Source organism: Crocodylus porosus, unplaced genomic scaffold (genome assembly GCF_001723895.1).
Source record: "Crocodylus porosus isolate Cpor-Errol unplaced genomic scaffold, CroPor_comp1, whole genome shotgun sequence".
In the NCBI taxonomy this organism is placed as follows: domain Eukaryota; kingdom Metazoa; phylum Chordata; order Crocodylia; family Crocodylidae; genus Crocodylus; species Crocodylus porosus.
This window is the reverse complement of record NW_017728943.1, coordinates 112,058,212-112,077,499: the sequence shown is the minus strand read 5'-3', so window position 1 is coordinate 112,077,499 and position 19,288 is coordinate 112,058,212. Positions and strand designations below refer to the sequence as shown.

The 19,288-nt window shown below is 43.9% G+C and overlaps 1 protein-coding gene across 3 annotated transcripts in view; it reads left to right on the top strand.

The window, feature by feature from the left end:
* Positions 1–917: 917 nt before the first annotated feature.
* PNLDC1 (PARN like, ribonuclease domain containing 1) overlaps positions 918–19,288 on the top strand; it is a 28,366-nt gene continuing 9,995 nt past the window's right edge. Inside the window, exons 1-12 of one of the 3 annotated variants that reach the window (XM_019550005.1) lie at positions 918–1,012; positions 3,372–3,429; positions 3,574–3,647; positions 7,125–7,158; positions 7,293–7,416; positions 8,520–8,608; positions 8,865–8,965; positions 9,702–9,781; positions 13,211–13,348; positions 14,400–14,469; positions 14,819–14,904; positions 15,869–15,924. In XM_019550005.1, coding sequence (XP_019405550.1) covers positions 937–1,012; positions 3,372–3,429; positions 3,574–3,647; positions 7,125–7,158; positions 7,293–7,416; positions 8,520–8,608; positions 8,865–8,965; positions 9,702–9,781; positions 13,211–13,348; positions 14,400–14,469; positions 14,819–14,904; positions 15,869–15,924 — 986 coding nt within the window. In that variant the 5' untranslated portion in view covers positions 918–936. Of the gene's footprint in view, positions 1,013–3,371; positions 3,648–7,124; positions 7,159–7,292; positions 7,417–8,519; positions 8,609–8,864; positions 8,966–9,701; positions 9,782–13,210; positions 13,349–14,399; positions 14,470–14,818; positions 14,905–15,868; positions 15,925–19,288 lie in introns of all 3 variants that reach the window. The other 2 variants (XM_019550006.1, XM_019550007.1) reach the window with 2 other exon arrangements.

Genomic DNA, 19,288 nt, shown 5'->3' with positions numbered 1-19,288 from the left:
CTTCCTCCTTTCTGGTGACAAATATCACTAGCTTAGCTAGGACTGGGAGGAGGTTGACCAGGAGGCCCTAGGAGTTGTTGGGGCTGCAGATGGGAATGCATAAATAAAAAGGTGCAGGTGGCCAGACCCTCAGCAGGAGGTTCTGGTGGACTCCAGCTACGCACGTGCCAGGGTTTCCCTCTGCTTACCAAGGGGACAGGTGTTGAAGGTGTCTCTAAACTGCACCAGATGCATGCCCATGGTGATGGCTCTGCGCAGGAGCCGCCAGCTGAGGTTGCCGGTGGCTCACTGGATCAAGACAGCGTGCGTGCTTTTCCACCTTGTCCTTGCTGAGCATGTCCCTCCACTTGGTGTCCAAGCGAGGAGGGATGGTGGAGGGTGCGGAGCACGAGTGCGTAGAGCAGGTGGCGATGGATGGTCTGGAAGTGGACCCCATGTGACACAAGAGACTGGGCCATGTGGGCCTGTGGTCTGCCCCAGCAAATGGCAATGCTTATGTTTTTATACAGTCATTCTTGACAAAGGGCCACTGCCTGTGCTCCCTGTCTGATCTGCTGCTCTGCTTTTTGCTCTCTGCCCAATTTGCCGCTCTGCTTTCTGTGCCCCCCCCTTGTCCTATCTGCTGCTCTGCTGTCGGTTCCCTGCCTGCTCTGCTGCTCAGTTCTCTGCGCTGTGCTCCTTGCCTGCTCTGCTCTCTGGTCCCCATCCACTCTGCGGCCTGGTTCCCTGCCCCATGCTCCCCGCCTGCTCTGCTGCTGCTTCTCTTTCTGCTGCCTGCATGCTCCCTGCCCACTTTTGCCACACTGCTTTCTGCTCTCGCCCCCCCCCCACCGCTCTCTCTTTAAAAACAACGAAACAAACAACCCCGGTCGTGGGGTGGGGTTGGTGACGTCATCGCGGGTGCGGCCGGGCGGGAGGCTTGAGCGCGACACTGAGATGGAGGTGGGGGCGGGGCGCTTCGAGCGGAGCCTGCCCCGGCTGCAGCGCCTCGTACAAGGCGCCGCTTTCCTGGGTGAGGGCGGGGCCGCGCGGCTGCTCCGCTTTCTGCTCCCCACCTTCTCCTCTCTGCCCGCTCCACTGCTCGGGTTTCTGCTCCCGCTCTGTTGTTCGGCGTTCTGCTCCACCTGGTGCTCCCTGTTCGGTGTGCTAGTCGGCTTTCTGTTCCCTGCCCTGTACTCTCTCTGCCTGATGTGCTGCTCTGCCTTCTGCTTCTTGCTTTGTGTTTCTTTCCCTATCTGTTGCCTGTTTTGGGTTTGGTTTTTTTTTGCTCCCTGCCTGATCCGCTCTGCTTTTTGCTAACTTCCCTGTGCTTCTCTGCTGCTCTGCGTTGTGCTTTTTCCCTTGCGTTCCTTGTTCACATGGCTGGTTTGCTTTCTGCCCTGTGCTCCCTTGCCTGCTCGGCTTTCTTGCTGTACCTCTGTGCTCTCTGCCCAATCCACTGCTCTGCTTTCTGCTCCCAGCCATTTTCTGCTTCCTGTCCGGTCTGCCTGCCCTCTTCCCAGTCTGTTGTGTACTGTCTGTGCCACAGCCTCTTCTGCCATAGACAGGAGAGCAGGCCCTCGAGAGGAGCACTGGTGCTGAGGAAGATGGAGAAAAGCACTGAAAAACTCTTCTCCCCTGCTCTTTGTATAACCTTATTTTTCAGCTGTCTGGTTTTCAGGGGTATGAGTGCAATTAATGCCTACCAAAAGCAGTCATAGTGCTGCCTATTCAGAATCCTCCCTTGCCCCTTCCGTCCCCTCCAGTAATTTCTGCTGCTTCATCCTGCCTCTTCCCTCATTTGTTTGAATGTTGCATGAGCACGACAAGGAACTGGTCAAGGAAGTGGCTTTTGGGGCAGGTCTGCGCTCAAATGCTTTACTGGTATTGCTATACACCTGGTGATGTTGGCCTTTTTCCCTCCGAAAGGATAAAAATTACACTTGATTTATACACAGGGTTGTGACCTACAATTAGGCCCCCTGCCATCATGACTTAATGCAGTATTCTTGTGCATATGATAAAATTACCAAATCCAGTTTTTTTTAATGTGGCATTTCTAGCGCATTTAATACTGAGTCCTTCCCTGTGAGATTTGAGTCTGTTGTGGGGCTCCGTTAGGGCAATGGCAGTTTGAGGTCTTATCTGCAGTTAATTACCTTTTTGGGGGGGAAAAAGCTATGTTTGAAAATTGAACTTGAAAATGTGGGGCAGTAAGTATACAGTAGGTAAGGGGTATAGCTGGAGCTGGTTGCTGTTGCTGTGGTAGAAGCCCTAATGTGGCTGTACCGACAACAGTATGAAGTCTCTTGCATTGTACTTCATTTTGGTTCCCCAAATGGACCAAGTTAAAAAGGGGTACTGATATGATTGGACCTGTGCTGGGGGAGGTTTCTCTACATCATACCGCAGTTGAAGTAGCAGGATTTTTTAGTATAAATAAACCCTATGAGTATCTCAGCTTAAAAGCTCAAGGCTTTTTCCATTTGTTCATTTTAGGGTGTCATCTTATCTAATCAAGTTTCTTATCTCAGCTGATGAAAATGTTCCAGTAGAAAAAGAATGTGATGCACCCCCTCCATATTCTCTTCCTCAGAATTTTCCATTCCATCCTGATCTGTAAATGAAGAACAGGTTATTTTCCCAGTGATGATTTTCTTAAGGTCTAGTTAACATATTTATAATTTAAGGCTTTTTAAAAATCAGTACTACCATATTGTTGCAACTAATATTTTAAATAGAAATTTAGAATAAAGATTAAACTTAAAAATGTTGAAAGCAGGGGAATGCACAGGTAAGGCATCCAAACAGATTGTACTCTGTGTTGATGTCCGGGGTAGGGGAAGAGAGGAGGAGACCCTTTTCTGTAGCCATGTCAAAACAACTTCAGCTTTAACCATGAACGTCAGAATTCATTGTGTCCCTTTTTTGCCTCCTGTTCTGCCTCTGCCACAATATTGCCACAATCTGTCAGTGATTTTCTCTAGTAATTAAAAGTACCAGAAATCACCTAACAAAATGAGACAACTTTGCAGGCATTTGAAATGATAGTGGTTGGGCTTTCCAGGGTGAAGTACATGGTACTAGTTTAGACTGGGAAAACATTGTCAAGTGAACGTTTTGAAGTAGTTTCCTTTCCAAAAGAGTTCTATTTTAGCCTCTCCATGGTGTGGCTGAATAATGCTCGGACTGAAAAGGAGAAGATTTAATTTCCATGATACCACATGGAAGACTTAATTTCCTTTGATTTTCCTGTTGGGTCAGGATTTGTCAGGTGCATTCAGACTGGGAGGGTACATCTCTCGGGGTGCCTTACCCTTTTAAAGCAGTTGCAAAAGACTGGCAAAACACAGATATAATTGCTCTGGCATCTCTTTGTTCTGTCTCAACAGGCCTTGATATGGAGTACACAGGTTTACATTCAGCCTTTCCAGAAGGCAAACAGCTTAGGTAAAGTTGCTAGACTCAAAAAACCCATGTAAGATAAAGTGATTTTAAACGGTAGCAGGACTTGCCATAGTTTTGCTCTGAAAGAACTAAAATGATGCATTACAGGAGTATCTTTTCCTCCCCCTCCCTATGACTGCCAAATAGTCTCTTCGATTCCCCTGCTGAGCGGTATTTGAAGGCCAGACGGAGTGTTCAGCAGTTCACAGTGTGCCAGCTCGGTGAGCCCTTCCATTTGTTCTTGTAAAAAAAAAAAAAAAAAATCTATTTCTTCTTCTGGATTCCTTTGACAAACATTTAAATTTGCTGATGTGAAGCATCTGGCCTGGGCAAAGGTTTAGAGGCTTTTCTGGGAGGGGGAAGGATACAGTTTTGCTCTTCCAAGTTTCTTTTCCCAGTTCCCACTCATTGTCTCCCATGGTAAATCTGTTTTTTGTTTTTTTTAATTAATGGTCATGTTATTACACAGCTTAAGTAATTTGAATACAGACTGTTTATTAATGAATTTTGACTGTATTTGGTATTGCTCCTAAAAGAGCAGTGTTGAGATGCCTTTTTTCTTTTTAATGGAAAAATACCAGAAGCCAGGCTAGGTTCTGTTCTAGGCTGCCATTGATTTGTTTTGCGACCAAGAAATGGATGTTTACCCCATTTTATACATGAGCATATTGGGGCATGGGAAGGCTATCTCACATGGGTCTTGTGAGGATTAATATTTATAAGCACTTGGATTCTCAGATGTAATGTCTTATGCAATATTCATTCTCCTGGGTCCTGACAGTGAAATATGTTGCTTTCCCAAGCCCTGTCTTGTTCACCGCTTTTTTGGATTGTTGTTGAAGGCGAAGGTATTGGCATGAAACGTCTACTATTGTTAGGCTAACATAGGTTTTTCAGCCTAGACAGCTAGGTGGTTATGTTTTCTGCATCTGCTGCTTTGTGCTGCAGTGTGTTTGAATCAGTACAGGGATGGGAGGGAAGTATCTGAGCTATTACTGCAGCAGTCTCCATTGCCTGAAGAGACAGCGAGCATTGTTTTGAAAGGTTTCTTTCATGTATGCCCTTAAATTCATCTGCAGTACAAAAGTATTGGGTGACCCAATTAAAGCCTTGTTTCATTTTGTAGTTTAGGGATGTCCATACCTTTGAGGCACGTGAAAGATAACCTGGCAGGGATGAAATGCACTTTGTGCCTTATTTCTTTTATAAAACAAAAGCAGGAAAAATACAGAGAGAGGATGAACAATGAAACAACCTTTTTATGTTAGAAATCCAGGACCTGTCTATTATCTGCTCTATGGTGATTCAGAAACTATTGAATTTCTGATACTACAAAGGACTGAAAACTCAGGGAAGAGAAAGGAAAGGGTATTTAGTCAGACTATAATGTTTTGATTTTCTGTTAACGCCTCTCTAATGTTTGAGATGAATCATATTTAACTTATGAGTACCTTTACAATAAATTCAACAATTTTACTTACTCAGGCTGTGTAAGCCTTCCTCTAGAAACCTTCGTTAAGATGGGGGGGACCCTTCCTTTCCAAGGTTTTGGTAAAGGGAAAAGCTTTCAGAAAGAAATAATTACAAGACAAAAAGCCCACCCCAAATGTTGCTTGTAGATCATTTTTAAAGATTCCCAAGCCTTGGGTCTGGCTTTTGGAGACTATTTTAGGGACCTTGTACCTCACGCCTGAGTGAGGGTGGTTCCTTGCCCTACATCAATGCTGACCTAGTGAAAGAACACCTTGAGAGGCTGGACACCTTCAAGTCAGCTAGCTCTGACAATTTACACCCCAGAGTACTCAAAGAGCTGGCTAGCATCATAGCTCAGCCCCTGGCACAGATCTTCGAGAGCTCCTGGTGCTCTGGTGAAGTGCCCAATGATTGGAAGAAGGCCAGTGTGGTGCCTATCTTCAAGAAAGGGAGGAAAGTAGATCTGGGGAGCTAGAGGCCCATCAGCCTGACCACTATCCTGGGGAAGGTCTTAGAAAAATTATCAAAGAGGCCATTCATAATGGACTGGCCGATGGCAGCATCCTGAGGGATAGCCAGCACGAGTTTGTTGCAGGTAGGTTGTGCTTGACCAGTCTCATTTCCTTTTACAACCAGGTGACCTATCACCTGGACAAGGGGGAAGAGATTGATGTCATATATCTTGACTTTAAAAAAGCCTTTGATTTGGTATCCCATGATCACCTCTTACCAAAACTGGCTAACTGTGGCCTTGGGTTCACCATGATCCGCTGGCTGGGAAATTGGCTTGTGGTCAGACCCAGAGTGTGGTGGTTGATGGAAGTCAATCGTCATGGTCCCATGTGACCAGTGGGGTCCCACAAGGCTCTGTCCTTGGACCGATATTGTTCAGCCTCTTCATTAATGATGTAGACACTGGAGTCAGAAGCGGACTGGCCAAGTTCACCAACGATACCAAACTTTGGGGTAAAGCATCCACACCTGAGGATGGAGGTAATCCAGGCTGACCTTGACAGGCTCATGAAATGGGTGGCCAAGAACCTGATGGTGTTTAACATGAAAAATGCAAGGTTCTTCACCTTGGGAGAAAAAATCTGCAGCATGTTTATAGGCTCAGCAGTGCTACGCTGACTAGCACCATGGACGAGAGGGACTTGGGGGTCAGGATTGACCACAAGATGAACATAAGCCTGCATTGTGAAGCTGCAGCTAGTAAAGCAAGCCAAACCCTGGCTTGCATCCATAGGTGCTTCTCAGGCAAATCCCAGGACGTCATTCTTCCCTTGTACTTGGCCTTGGTGAGGCTGCAGCTGGAGTACTGTGTCCAGTTTTGGGCTCCACAATTCAAAAAGGTGTGGAGAAGCTTGAGAGAGTCCAGAGGAGAGCCACGCGCATGATCAGAGGTCAGGAAAACAGACCTTACAGACCTTCCCCAGGCTGAGAGCTGTGGGGCTCTTTAGCCTGGAAAAGCGCAGGCTCAGGGGTGATCTGATGGCCACCTATAAGTTTATCAGGGGTATCTGGGGGAACGTTTGTTCACCAGAGCTCCCCAAGGGATGACAAGGTCAAATGGTTATAAACTCCTGCAAGACCGTTTCAGGCTGGACGTAAGGAAGAACTTCTGTACTGTCCGAGGTCTGGAATAGCCTGCCACTGGAGGTGGTTCAAGCACCTACTTTGAACGCCTTCAAGAGAAACCTGGATGCTTTTCTTGCTGGTATCCTATGACCCCAGCTGCTTCCTGCTCCTGAGGTAGGGGGTTGGAATTGATGATCTTCCAAGGTCCCTTCCAGCCCTATGAAATGTCTGTGATGCTCGAGCTCTGTCAGTGGATATCTCTGCTGTTAATAAATCTCTACCAATGTTGTGTTGCATGTAGTACAACTGAGCCTGTAGACCTATGACACAATTTATGACTTTTATTAGCAGCTTTCCTCATCCCTGCTATTTTATAGCATCTGTATCCTTGCCTACATGAATTGTTCCTCTCTCTGCATGCTGAAATCCTATTCCTGTTGAACTATCTGGGAAGCCTGTGCCTATGCTACCCTCATTGGGGTATCTTAGTGGTGATCTAGAAGTCACTGTCTTGATTCGGGTGCAGCAGTAAATTAATAAAATGGCATATTAAAGGGAACTTGCCCCGTCCTGTTTGTTTTGCAGTAAGTGGGAGATGGGTCCAAACGCTCAACTCGGTATTATGGCTTTGTGTTTGTATCTTTCAGGTTTGTCAATATTTTCTAGTGAGAAATCAAACAAGTAAGTAAAGAGGGCTCTTCAAGTCCATGGCTTATGTTAAATGGAGATAATGCAGTTGGGATCTGTGCTGGAGGCTATAGTATGGCAGTCCTTCACCACAGTCCTGTTTCAGATGTCTTTCCTTTTTCTTGTAGGTATGTGGCACATTCATATAACTTTTTCCTCTTCCCCACAATGTTTGGAGCCCTGGATTCGGAATTCTCCTTCCAGGCATCTAGCATTCAGTTCCTGACTCATTATGGGTTTGACTATAACAAGGTATGTTCTCTCTGTTGTAAATGACTGGAGCAGAGATGTGGCTTGCATAGCTAGGGGAAAACATTACAAAAAGAAAAGAAAATGCTTAAACCCTACATTTGTTTTGTAAGTGGGTTTTTGCCTTGAGCACTTGGACTGGGTTCTTGCTAAGGGTATTGGCATTTAAACTGTTCTGTAGCCATGACACAGCCACCACATCTTTGGCAGTTTTGCCTTAAGAGAAAAATGGCTGCTCTTCTCAGCCTATTAAGACTTCCTTCCTGCTATGTAGGCTGTCACCCATGCTGCGGACCATGTAGGATCTACATGATGGGAGAATAACCTTGGGTCATTTGTGTTTGAGATGGGTTTTTGTGCATCTTCAGTGCTGTTTCAGTAATTAACTGCTGTGGTCCTGCCTATGGGATTCTACAGAGGATGTAAGAATCAACATAGGATTGTGAGACTGGAAACTCAATTGAGAAAATGGTTATTGAATTTATCTTTGTGCTGACTCCTCCCCCCAAAAACAAACTTTACCTTTTCACTAAGGCAAGCTCATTTTACCTGTCTGTGATGTGCAGCTGTCTTTTAGTTGGACATTAGTTAGTGCCAGTATGTAGCAGCACTTTCCAACAGCTGAAGGCACATGAGTGTTGTATCTAAGTAAAACTGGTGGTGGGATGAGGTTTTAATTAAATTGGGTACAATTTTAAAGCTGGGATTTCCTCAGAAGACCTAGATTAGAATACTGACTTTGGAAAAAACAGCTTTTGGTTCTTCTATATTTACAATTTTCCAAGACCCCAACTTCGTGTCTCATCTACAGTCTCTCATCATTCTAGATTTTTTCCCTCTACGTTTTGAGTCTTTTGCATATCTCATAAATACAGCTTTCCTTTATTATGTAAGTTGTTTGAAGTTATCTGAAGGCTTTGAATACTGTATTTTTCCAAGAAAATATGGGGGAGACATGGGGAGAACAGTATTATAAATGTTGTGAATCTCCCAAAACAGATGTCAATTGTGAGCATTCCTATCATGCTACTGTTTTACTTGTTTATCAATCACGGGATTTTTTGGTGTTAATAATCAGCTATTTTGGGTTTTTGTTCTGTGTCCAGTTTCTTAAAGATGGTATCCCATATATGAATGAGGTACAGGAGAAGAAACTTCAGCAAGAACTTTTTGCTGGCAATTGGAAAGTCCGCAGGTAAAAGTGAGATCTTTGCTCAATGCTTCATAAGTAGTCAGAGTACTTAATTGTAATGATCTGGGAGAACGTCTGATTTCCAGCTTTGTGTTTCCTTGGGGACTAATATACAGAGTCTATGAATTGTCAAGCTGTTTCTGTGAGTGTCTCTATACAGTGACCACAGTAGAAATGAACAGGCCTCCTTTCTCTAAAGCGTAGCATAGTTTAATATTGCTTTTACGTCTGTGTTCTTGTCTTCCTGATCTTCTTTTAGCACTTTAGACAAGGATAGACTGAAAGTGGTGATTGATGAAGTGACACGTTGGGTCTCCTCAGCAGAAGAGGGGGAGTCCATGGTTGTCTCTGACCTAACAGGTATGAAATCAGATTGTTGATTTCTCAGTGGCTTGAGCAGGTGTACTGGGTGTACAGGTTTTTCTCTTTGTTCAATCCATGTTGCTATCGATCTTGTTAACACTTTTACTTGTCCATTTAAATAAAATTTCCAGTTCACCATCAGTACTACAGCTTCTATCATATTTTCACCTCATTATGTTGCTATACCTTTTTTTTTTCTCTTCCCATAACCAGCTCTGTTGTGGGAGCTTTTGGGAAGGCTTTTGTGGTGTCTGTGGCTCCATTTAAAACTGAGGTGGATCTCTGGAACAATGTGACAGTCTGACAATTTTCCTTGTCCTAAACCAAAACTGTCCAACTTCCAAGTGGCTGGGGTCCACAGGGTGAGCCATGGCTGTCTTCAGGCTATGCCCCTGCCAGGTGCCCAAACATCTTTCTCCTTTGTCCCCACAAATTTTCTTTTGTATAATATTACTTCTGTGTCCCATTTCCCCCCCCTCACTGTCAGCATGGAAATGTACTAATTTATGTATGTATTCACTGAGAAGAAAACTCCTTAACAGAGAGCGAGTTCATTTGAAATAGAAATGAGTACTGTCATTACCCTTCTTGGGTCTGGTGTATCCCCTCTATTTTAGAATGTTTTCCTTGGTTTCCACTTCCAAGTCTGACCTATCCACTGAAAAATGTTTTAATTTCTACCAAGCAGAACATCTCTCCACTTTTGAGTCTCTCTCGTTGCTTTTGATTGCAGGTTTTCAGATATTTGAGGTGCAGCTGATTCTGAGACGAGCACTTCCTGGTATTTGGACGAAGCCTTTTGGAGACAGTGAGGTGAGTTGAATATCAAGACCTCTGGGAGTGGCACTTGGAATTCTTGGTGGTGCTTTAGTGGGAAAGTTTTCTGTAGGAGAAGGGTTGACCACAGATCTGCATGAAGGGGATGATTCAGGTTTTCTTTCTTGAGGAGACCTTGGGGTTAAGATTCATAGATTGTAAGGGCTGGAAGGGACCTTGCAAGATCATGAGGTCCAGCCCCCCTGCACTAGGCATGAAGGACAACTGGGGTCATATGACCCCAGCAAAATGACCATCCAGTCTTCTCTTGAAGATCTTCATGGTAGATGATCACACCACTTCTGGATGGAGCTTATGCCACTGTCTGCACACTCTGACTATGAAGAAGTTTGCTCTGTGTTGTTTCCACAAACCCAGAGTGCTTCTGACTAAAATGATTTTTGCTGAATTTTCAGGCTCCTCAATCCTCTTGCGTATTTCCACAAAAATGTGCTGTATAACCATCACTAGTTGCTTTTTTCACTATTAAATTGTTCTTAGTGGTAACCTGGAAGGCTTTGGCCTGGTGTATACCACATGATTCTGCTGGCAAAACTGTGAATGGGTTTACAGTCAGAGCTTGCCTGTGGTGGTGAAGTCCCCTTTTCTGCCAGTGGAGTAACAGTTTTTGACTTAAAAAAGGCTTCTGTTGGCTGCTTCAGTCCTTCCAGCAGCCAGTTCCTTTTCAAGATGCACTTTGCCTCTGCTGCCATAGTTGTTGTAGAGAAACTGCCAGAAGTCTTTGGGTGTGATAGTGATCTTCTGGCTTCCGTATGATGATTGCTGTCTGCCAGCAGCAGTTCCAGCCACTGAGATTGTCTACTGTAGACAAAACCTTAGACCTGTTCTGTTTCTGGCTTGTAGCAGACTATACAGCCTTTCGAATTTAGGTCATTATCTTGAATTTAGCATGCTCCTTTTCTATTTTGAATGAAAGCAGGAGCTGCTGGGTTCCATGAGCAGTCTCAATTCATATACCAGTGGGTTGCTTAGAAATCTCATAGAAATCAGTCACAGTTAGCACCTTTGTTAGTTTTAAGTCAGGAGTCACAAGATAGGCAAATACACTCAGATCCCTTTTCTCATCTAGAGGTGGGCCCTCAGGATTTGTATGGATTCTCTTTGCCAAGGAGATGGACCACTGCTGTTGCCCACATAATAAAGGACCTGTTTCCAGTTTTACAGACTTTGCTTTTCAGTGGTCAGCCTTATTAGCACCAAGTTACTTATGTTCCATACCTACCCACTCATACTCTGGAAGAGGAAGACTCTATTATAGTCACCATCACTCTAGTCAAGGAAACTGGAATGTGACACCTGTCAGAGCCCATCTGATTTATCAACTGGGTGTTGGCTACTTTTCAGAGAAGGAAAAGGAGCTTGCGGTGGTATACCATTGGGTGCTTGCCACTTCAAAGGCCTGAGTAGGCTGTGAGGCAGCCTGCAGGTGACTGCAAGGGCCAATCAGGTAGTAACATGACAGCTAAGAGGCTGCCTGATTGGAGTAGGGCTGAGTAGCGTCAGTATAAGAGCAGCCCCTGAGGAGCAGAGCCAGCAGTTGCTGGAGGGACGCTGCTAGAGTAACATCATCAAGCCAGAGCTCTTCTCCCCAGGAATATTTGGAGGTCAAGGATGCTAAGCCCCAAAGAAATGGCTATGGGTCTAGGAACAGTGAAGCCAGCCTAGGAGGGGGCTTTCCGTTGTGGGTCTGCTGAGCTGCTAGGCAAACCCTAATGAGAACTAGCAGTGACAGGCCAGGGAGATGAGCCCAGCTGAGTGAAGGGCTGCCTCATGTAAGGTTTCTGGGGCTCTAGGCAAGCCCAATAAGAGATGGCTGTTTATGGTGGGGCCCAGTGAAGACCCTTGCTAAGTAAGGTCAGCTGCTCCTGCACCAATGCCAAGGAATCCCAGCAGGTCAATGGTATGGGGCCAGGGCAGAAAGGCCAAAGGGTGATGAAGCCCACTGCGAGTGTCAGGCCAGGGCTGCAGAGAGCTATCTGGCATCCTGACTGGCCTGGAGGCGGGGCCAAAGCCAGAAACAGGCTGAGGTCCCTTCAGTGGTGGGGACATCACTGCCAAAGGAAGGATAGGCTCAGCTGATCGTGCTGAAATGACAGAGGCTGAAGCCCAGCCTCCTGAGGGGAGGAATCCTATAAGGGGGTCAGAGAGAGAGGGCCCAGTGGATGAGTGCAGTTTACAAGATGGAGGCTGCAGCAGGGTGCCCAGGAGTGAGCAGCTTGGTAGAGAGAAAGACCAGGGCAGGTGGGTCTGCAATTGGTCCTGGGGACTGACCTGAAACTACACCCTGCTGGGGAGGATGGTGTGGTGGGGCTGTTTGTGGTGGGGCAATCCTCAGGGGGTGCCACACCAGTGCCCCCCTACTGAAAGTTGAGTATGGGGCACTAGAAAGCCTCTGCACCTGCTGACTTGTGGGTGATGCCATGGAGGGGAAGGCGAGGGAAGCACACCCTGAGAGAAAAACAACAGGCTTGGACAACCACAGGGAGGCCAGGAGGGCCCAAGGCTCAAAGCCTGAATGAGTGAGGCCTAGGGGGAGGCCGGAATAGGAGTGAGGCCTAGGGGGAGGCCAGACTAAGAGTGAGGTATGTTGATGGACACCTGAGGCATGAGTGGTCTATAGGCCAAGAGTGGGGTCCAGGCATGTCAACAGACATCTGAGGCCCAAGGGGCATAAAGCCCAGAAGCCCCAGTGAGGAGGTAGAATGGTGACCCCAGTGAGGGGTAGAGAGTATGAGGCTAGGAACCTAATGAGAGGCAGGAGCCCAGAGTGCATGTGGGAGTTGAGGCCCCAGTGAGGGGGCATACAGCCAAGGTAAGTCTCTGTATGCCTGAGACTAAATTTGGGCCAGAGGCCATGTGTGGCCCAACAACGGGGCCAGGAAAGTTGGGAGTGATTTGAATGCCATCTGCGAAGCATGGGACATGGTAAATGAGAAGTCAGAGCCGTGTATTGTGCCCTTGGCATCAGGGCATTAAATAGGCAGCTTCCCACATTTTCCCATCTGGTTATGAATTCTTCAAGGTATGGCAGGCGAATTTGGGCCACCTACCCTAGACAGGTTGGTGGGACCATATTGTGACTGGCCCTGGGACAGCCCCCTGTCAAAGGCAGTCTTCACCTTCTATATTGACAGGCTGCTTCTACAGCTTCAGCAATGTTGGGATTGGCTCTGTGTTGCCACATGTCATGCATTCCTAGCATCAGATGAAGTAGGCTGTTGCCTATGAAAGCTCATACCACTCTGAACCGGTTGAATGGTATGGTACCCTATCATCTGCTTGATATTGGATTAATACAGCTAACCACTTTTGTTGTTAGCATTGCACTGCCCTACTAGACAATCTGTTTAGGTTTTTACATTGTGTAGGTTTCCTCACTATAGTTTTGCTATCTGTTTTTTTCAGGTGATAGTAGAAAAGATGAATCCCCGGCATCGCTGGCATCTGGAGAACACTTCTTGTGACTTCTGCCGTAAGGAGTTCATTCTCCTATCTGCCCAGGGTTTCACTAGCCTCTTCCAGACACTTGTTAAAGCCAAGAAGGTATAACTCATCATCCCCATTCCCATCTATGGGCTTTTGGGTTTGTTACGGTGGTAGTAGTGTTGTGATAGAGTATGCAAGATATTTTATAAGAGATAAATAAACTGATTTAGAGCAGTGAATGACCATACAGACTGACTTGGTTAACATCTTTGCAGCTGTCAGCCAAACAAATGTTAGTGTTTAGATAAAGTTTTTAGATAACTGTTAGATAGGCCTTATCTAACCATCACTATTATTTCACATGATATCTGACTACATAATGAATTTTTTGCTGAGATTTACTCAGGATTACTCCTTAATTAACTGACATGAAACTTAGATTTCATTATGCTGCACTCTTACTGGCCCCACAAGTTGAGCAGACTGATAGGAGAGGAGCCAGGGCCTGTTTTGACTCATTTTTATTAAGATCTAAGAGTTTGGAAATGCTAAGTCTCATTTTGGGGCATAAGCTAACAAGCAAAAGAGTTAAGCAGGTACTTCCCTTTTGCACAGGTTATCGTGGTTTGTCTGGCAGTCCACTTAGAGGATGTTGCAGGTCATTTGCTCTTGGTCTCTGTCAAGGTTGAGGACTATGTTGCTCTTGGTCTCTGTCAAGGTTGAGGACCATTGGCCTGATATAGGATAGCAGTTTGCCTCTTTCTGACAGAACTGTTGACTAAGTTCCCATGTAAGACACTTTGTCACTGTTGATATGTAGGTCAGAAGGGCCCTTCTGGGGCTCACAGGTGCTAGAATACAGTTGCAACTGAGAACCAAAAAAACGGAAAACAAATCTTTGAGCCAGTGAAACAGAGATTTTTAAAGGCCTGGTCGTCTTCCTTCAAGTTTCTCAGATCACTTTTTAACAAAATGCTACTGTTAATGTCCTCCTTACCCTAACATTTAGAGGTCTTAACTCACTGATGGCATTGACTTTACTGTGACCTTTCTGTGACACTGTGCTAAGTGGTCCAACTTTTGAATGGGCTTGCATGGAATAGTTATGTGGCTGCTTGGCAGGTCTTCATGCTGATTTGCTGTTGGGTTTTATACTTCTCTCCCCTAGCCACTGGTGGGACATAACATGCTGATGGACCTTCTACATCTTCATGAAAAGTTCTACAGGCCCCTTCCAGGTAATGTCCTATGCAATAGCAATGACAAGATTGCCCAGCCCTCTCCAAAAACACTTTTTCTGCAGTTGGAGAGAGATCCAGGACAAGATTCAGCGATTATGATTCACTCTGCATAAGAATGAGTGGGGAGAAGCTGGTTAGCTGACTCTGATCTTCCACTTCTAGGGCAGGGACTGCTTTTCCTGTAGGGCTCCTAGTTTTTGGGTGACATAATGAAACAGGGAGCAGAAAGATACTTAAAACTGCTTTATAAAACACTGCTTTCATAAAACACTAGGTTTTCTTTTCCTCTTTTCTACAGCATCTTTTCTTCTATATATTTGTTCCTTTCTTGTTTTCTTTCCTTCAGAAAGCTATGAAGAGTTCAAGACTAATATTCACAGCCTGTTTCCTGTCATAATAGACACAAAGAATGTCACAAAATCCATCTGGAAGGTAAGATGAGCCTGTTTTGGGAAATAGCACTCCTCTTGTACCTGGGTAGGAAGGAGATCTTGACATACTTCAATTTTATATGTTGAACTAAAGCATCTTCCTACCATCAGGGAAGCACTCTGAAAATTACCCTGTTCTTTCAGTATCACATTTAAAATCCCTTTCCCCCTTGGTCTGTGGTATCTCTTCTGCTGAAAGGGCAGACCATTGGGCTTTTTTTCTCATCAGCAGCTACTAACTAGGGTGTGCTTGGAGAGCGGTGGTATTTTTAGTGTTTCTGTAAGAGTGGGCTTGTATGTCTATCCTGAGATTCTCAAGAGCCTTATAAGAGTGTTGGCTCCACTTGCTCATAAGGAAACATACGTTTTTACAACATACTAGATGGCCAATTTATGTGAAGTAGTGGAGTGTCAGTGCTTGGAGTTAGGCTTTCATTTATCGTGATTGTTGCTCTGTAGGTCAGTAGGAGTTGAGTCTTGGAGAAGAATCTCTAGGGCCATTAAACAGAGCATGTCATTTGATAACCCTCCTGGAATAGACTGTATTTGTATTCCCTGGGTGGAATGTGGTTCTGCTATTTACCGGGGTTGGAGAAATGGTAGTATCAATGAATACTTTGTTTTCAAAAGTCCTCTTTGTTGTAACATTTTGAACTAGAACTCTGGCACCTAGTGCCTGACATTCCTGCTGCCAGCTTTCATGGCACCATAGCTCAGTTTGCATTAAAAAGTACTCTGCCTGGACGTAGCTTCTTCCCAAGACGTTACGTGGTGTCCAACAACCTGCTTTGTGGTATTGGTAGTTTGCCCATTGAGAAGGGCTGGCGGAGCTGTGATGTAGGCAAGAAACCTGCACAGTGTTTAGTACATTGTTTGGCATTCTCGCTCTTTTTTTTTTTTTCCCCCCTGCTCCTTCCTTTTAAACCCATAACACATCAGCAATGTCTTGTCTTGTTTTCTTACAGGAGCTTAAATTCCCTCGAGCATGTAATCTCTTGGAGACGTATGAAATCCTGTGCAGGTGAGCAGTATGTTATTGGAATTTGAATACAACCAGCTGATTTCATTATTACTTTGGGAAGGGCATTTCAAAGTCAGTGAGACCACATTTTTATACTTTTTTGATCCTGTTTGTTCACCCTTCTGCTGAGCTTGTTTTAACCTTGATTTAACAACAGAGGGAGAAGTTTTGCCTATAGTTCTTACAGGCACATTGGTTAAAAAAAAAAAAAAAAATCCACTTCTTTAGAACGAAGTATTAGGAGGGGAAAACTGGTCTATGTTTTGATGAAGGGTCATCTGTCAAATTGGATCTTACAGCCAAGGAATGAATGCAGGCCTCACAGCCTAGGTTCAGAAAGTTGCATTGGCTTGTAAAGCTTTCAGCCTGTATTTTGCTGGTTTTGAATATGGCTTAGGGTTATTAGTCACTGTAACTTAATGCTATCAATTGCTCAAAGCCTTCTGTTAAATGAGTTGTTGATCTCTTTCTGGCTTCAAGTGGACAAGTCTCCACATCACAACTGGCAGTCTTGTTAGTGGAACAAGTAGGATGGAATGACTGATTAGGTCAGGAGATTAGAATACCTTTCTGCCTCCTCCAGAAATGTGCCTTGCTGTGTGGTGGACCACTGCTATTTGTGCTGTTTCTGTGAATGAGTAAATAGCCAAGAACGTTTGCTCTGTGAGTGAATAGAGAACATTGATATAATCAGCCAGGCACCTTTTAATTGGCAATAACTTCATATAACTTTTGGTTTTTTCATACTTTTCTGAAACTATAAATTCTCAGAGTTGTTTGGAAAACTTCTTCCTGTTTGTGGGTGATTTTAAAAATCCTAATTTTTACCTTCCTGATTCCCTCCTTCAAAGCCTTGTACTGAAACAGTCTTCCCTCCAAACTAGCTGGTTAGTACCTGTCCTAGATACTACTAGGTCTGTTTGATTGACCTTTACTTTATATTCTTGTATGCAAACAATAGAGATGTAAAATTTCTGGACATTTTGAAGCCATGGGGGAAAAATGTGCTCTTTCCTGTTTTTTATGGAAAAAAGCAGAAATTTTGGGAAAAATTGAAATATGCCATATTTATTTTCTTATCTATCTACATGTATTTTACTACTTTAAGAACATAGAATATATTACATATAACTTAGCACATAACATTGTAATGCTTGGTATATTTATGAAACTTAAAAGTATAGATGCCTTATTATTATTTGAATAAAACTAGGGCATTTAAAATAATTATTTGTAATTATTGTTATAGATGGAGCTACAAGCTGCTGCACCCTAAGGTACTTGAGCATATCTTAGCTTTTGTCAGCTAATGAGAACTAGGAAAAAAATAAAAGTTGAAAATAGAAACCATCTACATTGTAGTAAACAAAAGGACATGTATATTATCTGGACTTAAAAAGTCTACACCATACAGACAGCACTCTCCAGAAATAGAAGAAATTCATTTTTAGGAAAAAAGCTCAGAGAAAAATTCTTCTAAAGCTGGAGACAAAATCTGCTACACGAAACCAATATTTCATTTAAAACAATCAAATATATCCTTGAAAGTATTAGCATTACAAGTTTCTTTGTCTAATCAGAGTCAGGCCCAGTTTCTGAACTATCAATATTTTCTGATTCTGAATCTGAACCTTCATTTTTATCTTTATGGACTTCAGAATACTGATGTTTTGAATGGATTGAAACAAGCTTCTCTATTCTGTCACAGATTAGTTTAGTTTATTTCTTAATTTGTGTGTATATTTCCAAATGTAGACCAGTTTCTTTCACATGCTACAGAAGATGGAGGAATCTGAAGCAGGTGAGAAGCAAGTGGAGTAAAAAACTGTAACAAAGGCCTTGCCAACATGTTGCAAGAGAAACATACTTGGCAGAGTCCCAGATTGCACTCCTGGACCAAATACCTGACCGTGTTCTATATTCTACAACATTTTAAAGTACCTTGCCAACATCAAGTCCTAAATGGGTTGCTTGTTTTGGAATCCAGTTGAATGCAGTAGCAATCCTATCATCACTGACATTTTTACCTTTGAATCTTGGATCCAAAAGATTTGCAGCAGCATGAATTGGCTGGCAACAAAATTCTTCCTGCCTGTTAGTGAAGTCTTTCACTTTTCCCTCTTCCGTACTTGTAAGTGGAGATATACCTACATTGTCAAACAGAGCTGATTTTTATCTGGGCCCTTAGATAAATCATGTCTGAGAAAAGTGCACTGTCCAATTCAGATGCAGTGATTGCTGAAGAAATTGGCTTTAATCTTCAGGGAGTTTTGCAGCTGGACCCAGAAGATATCCTCATCAAGTACAGTATTCCTTATGCTTTGAGCTACTGTAAGATCTTTCATTATTGCTGTTTCTTGAAGAGCTGCTTTGTTCTTTAGTAAACTTTCAAATGAGATCACCACTTCACCCTATCTAGTTTTACTACAAAGTTTGAGTTGTCATTTTATTCTTCCCATACTTTTCTTCCTGCTTCTTCCTAAAGATTGCAGCTAAAATATGAGTAGATTTTACGTATTTGATAACTTCTTTCGCTCTATTATAGATATTTTCAGTGTGTCCAACTTCATTAAACCATTAAGAAGCAAGTTTAGGCCATCAGAAGCACATTCTCTTGCAGTAATATGTGGATATTTATCTTTTATGATCTCCCATGCTGCTTTCATATTACTTGTGTTGTCAGTCAGCAAAGCAAATACTTTACCACTCCTAGTCTTCTGTAAGACTTGACATATTTTACTACTGATATTTTACAGTGGTGAAAGAACACGTTAGGAACTATTTAGAAAAGCCTGAAATATACAAGTCCATGGGGCCAGATGGGATGCACCCATCCCAAGTGTGCTGAGGGAGTTGGCTGATGAGACTGCAGAGCCATTGGCCATCATCTTTGAAAACTCATGGTGAACAGGAGAGGTCCCAGATAATTGGGAAAGGGCAAGCATAGTGCCCATATTTAAGACAGAAAAAAGGAAGATCCAGGGAACTACAGATCAGTCGGCCTCCCCTCAGTGGAAAAATCACAGAGCAGATCCTCAAGGAATCTATTTCTAAGCACTTAAAAGAGAAGAAGGCAATTAGGAGCAGTCAGCATGGATTCAGCAAAGGCAAGCCATGCCTAACCAACCTACCAACCAACCAACCAGCCATCTGTGATGATGAGATGGCTGGCTCCATAAACGTGGGAAACCAGTGGATATAGTATACCATGATTTTAGGAAGGCTTTTGATACTGACTCCCACAGCATTCTCACAAGCACATTAAGGAAGTATGGGCTAGATGAATGGACTGTAAAATGGATAGAAAACTGACTGGAGCATCAGGCTCAGAGAGTAGTAATCAATGGCTCGGTGTACAGCTGGC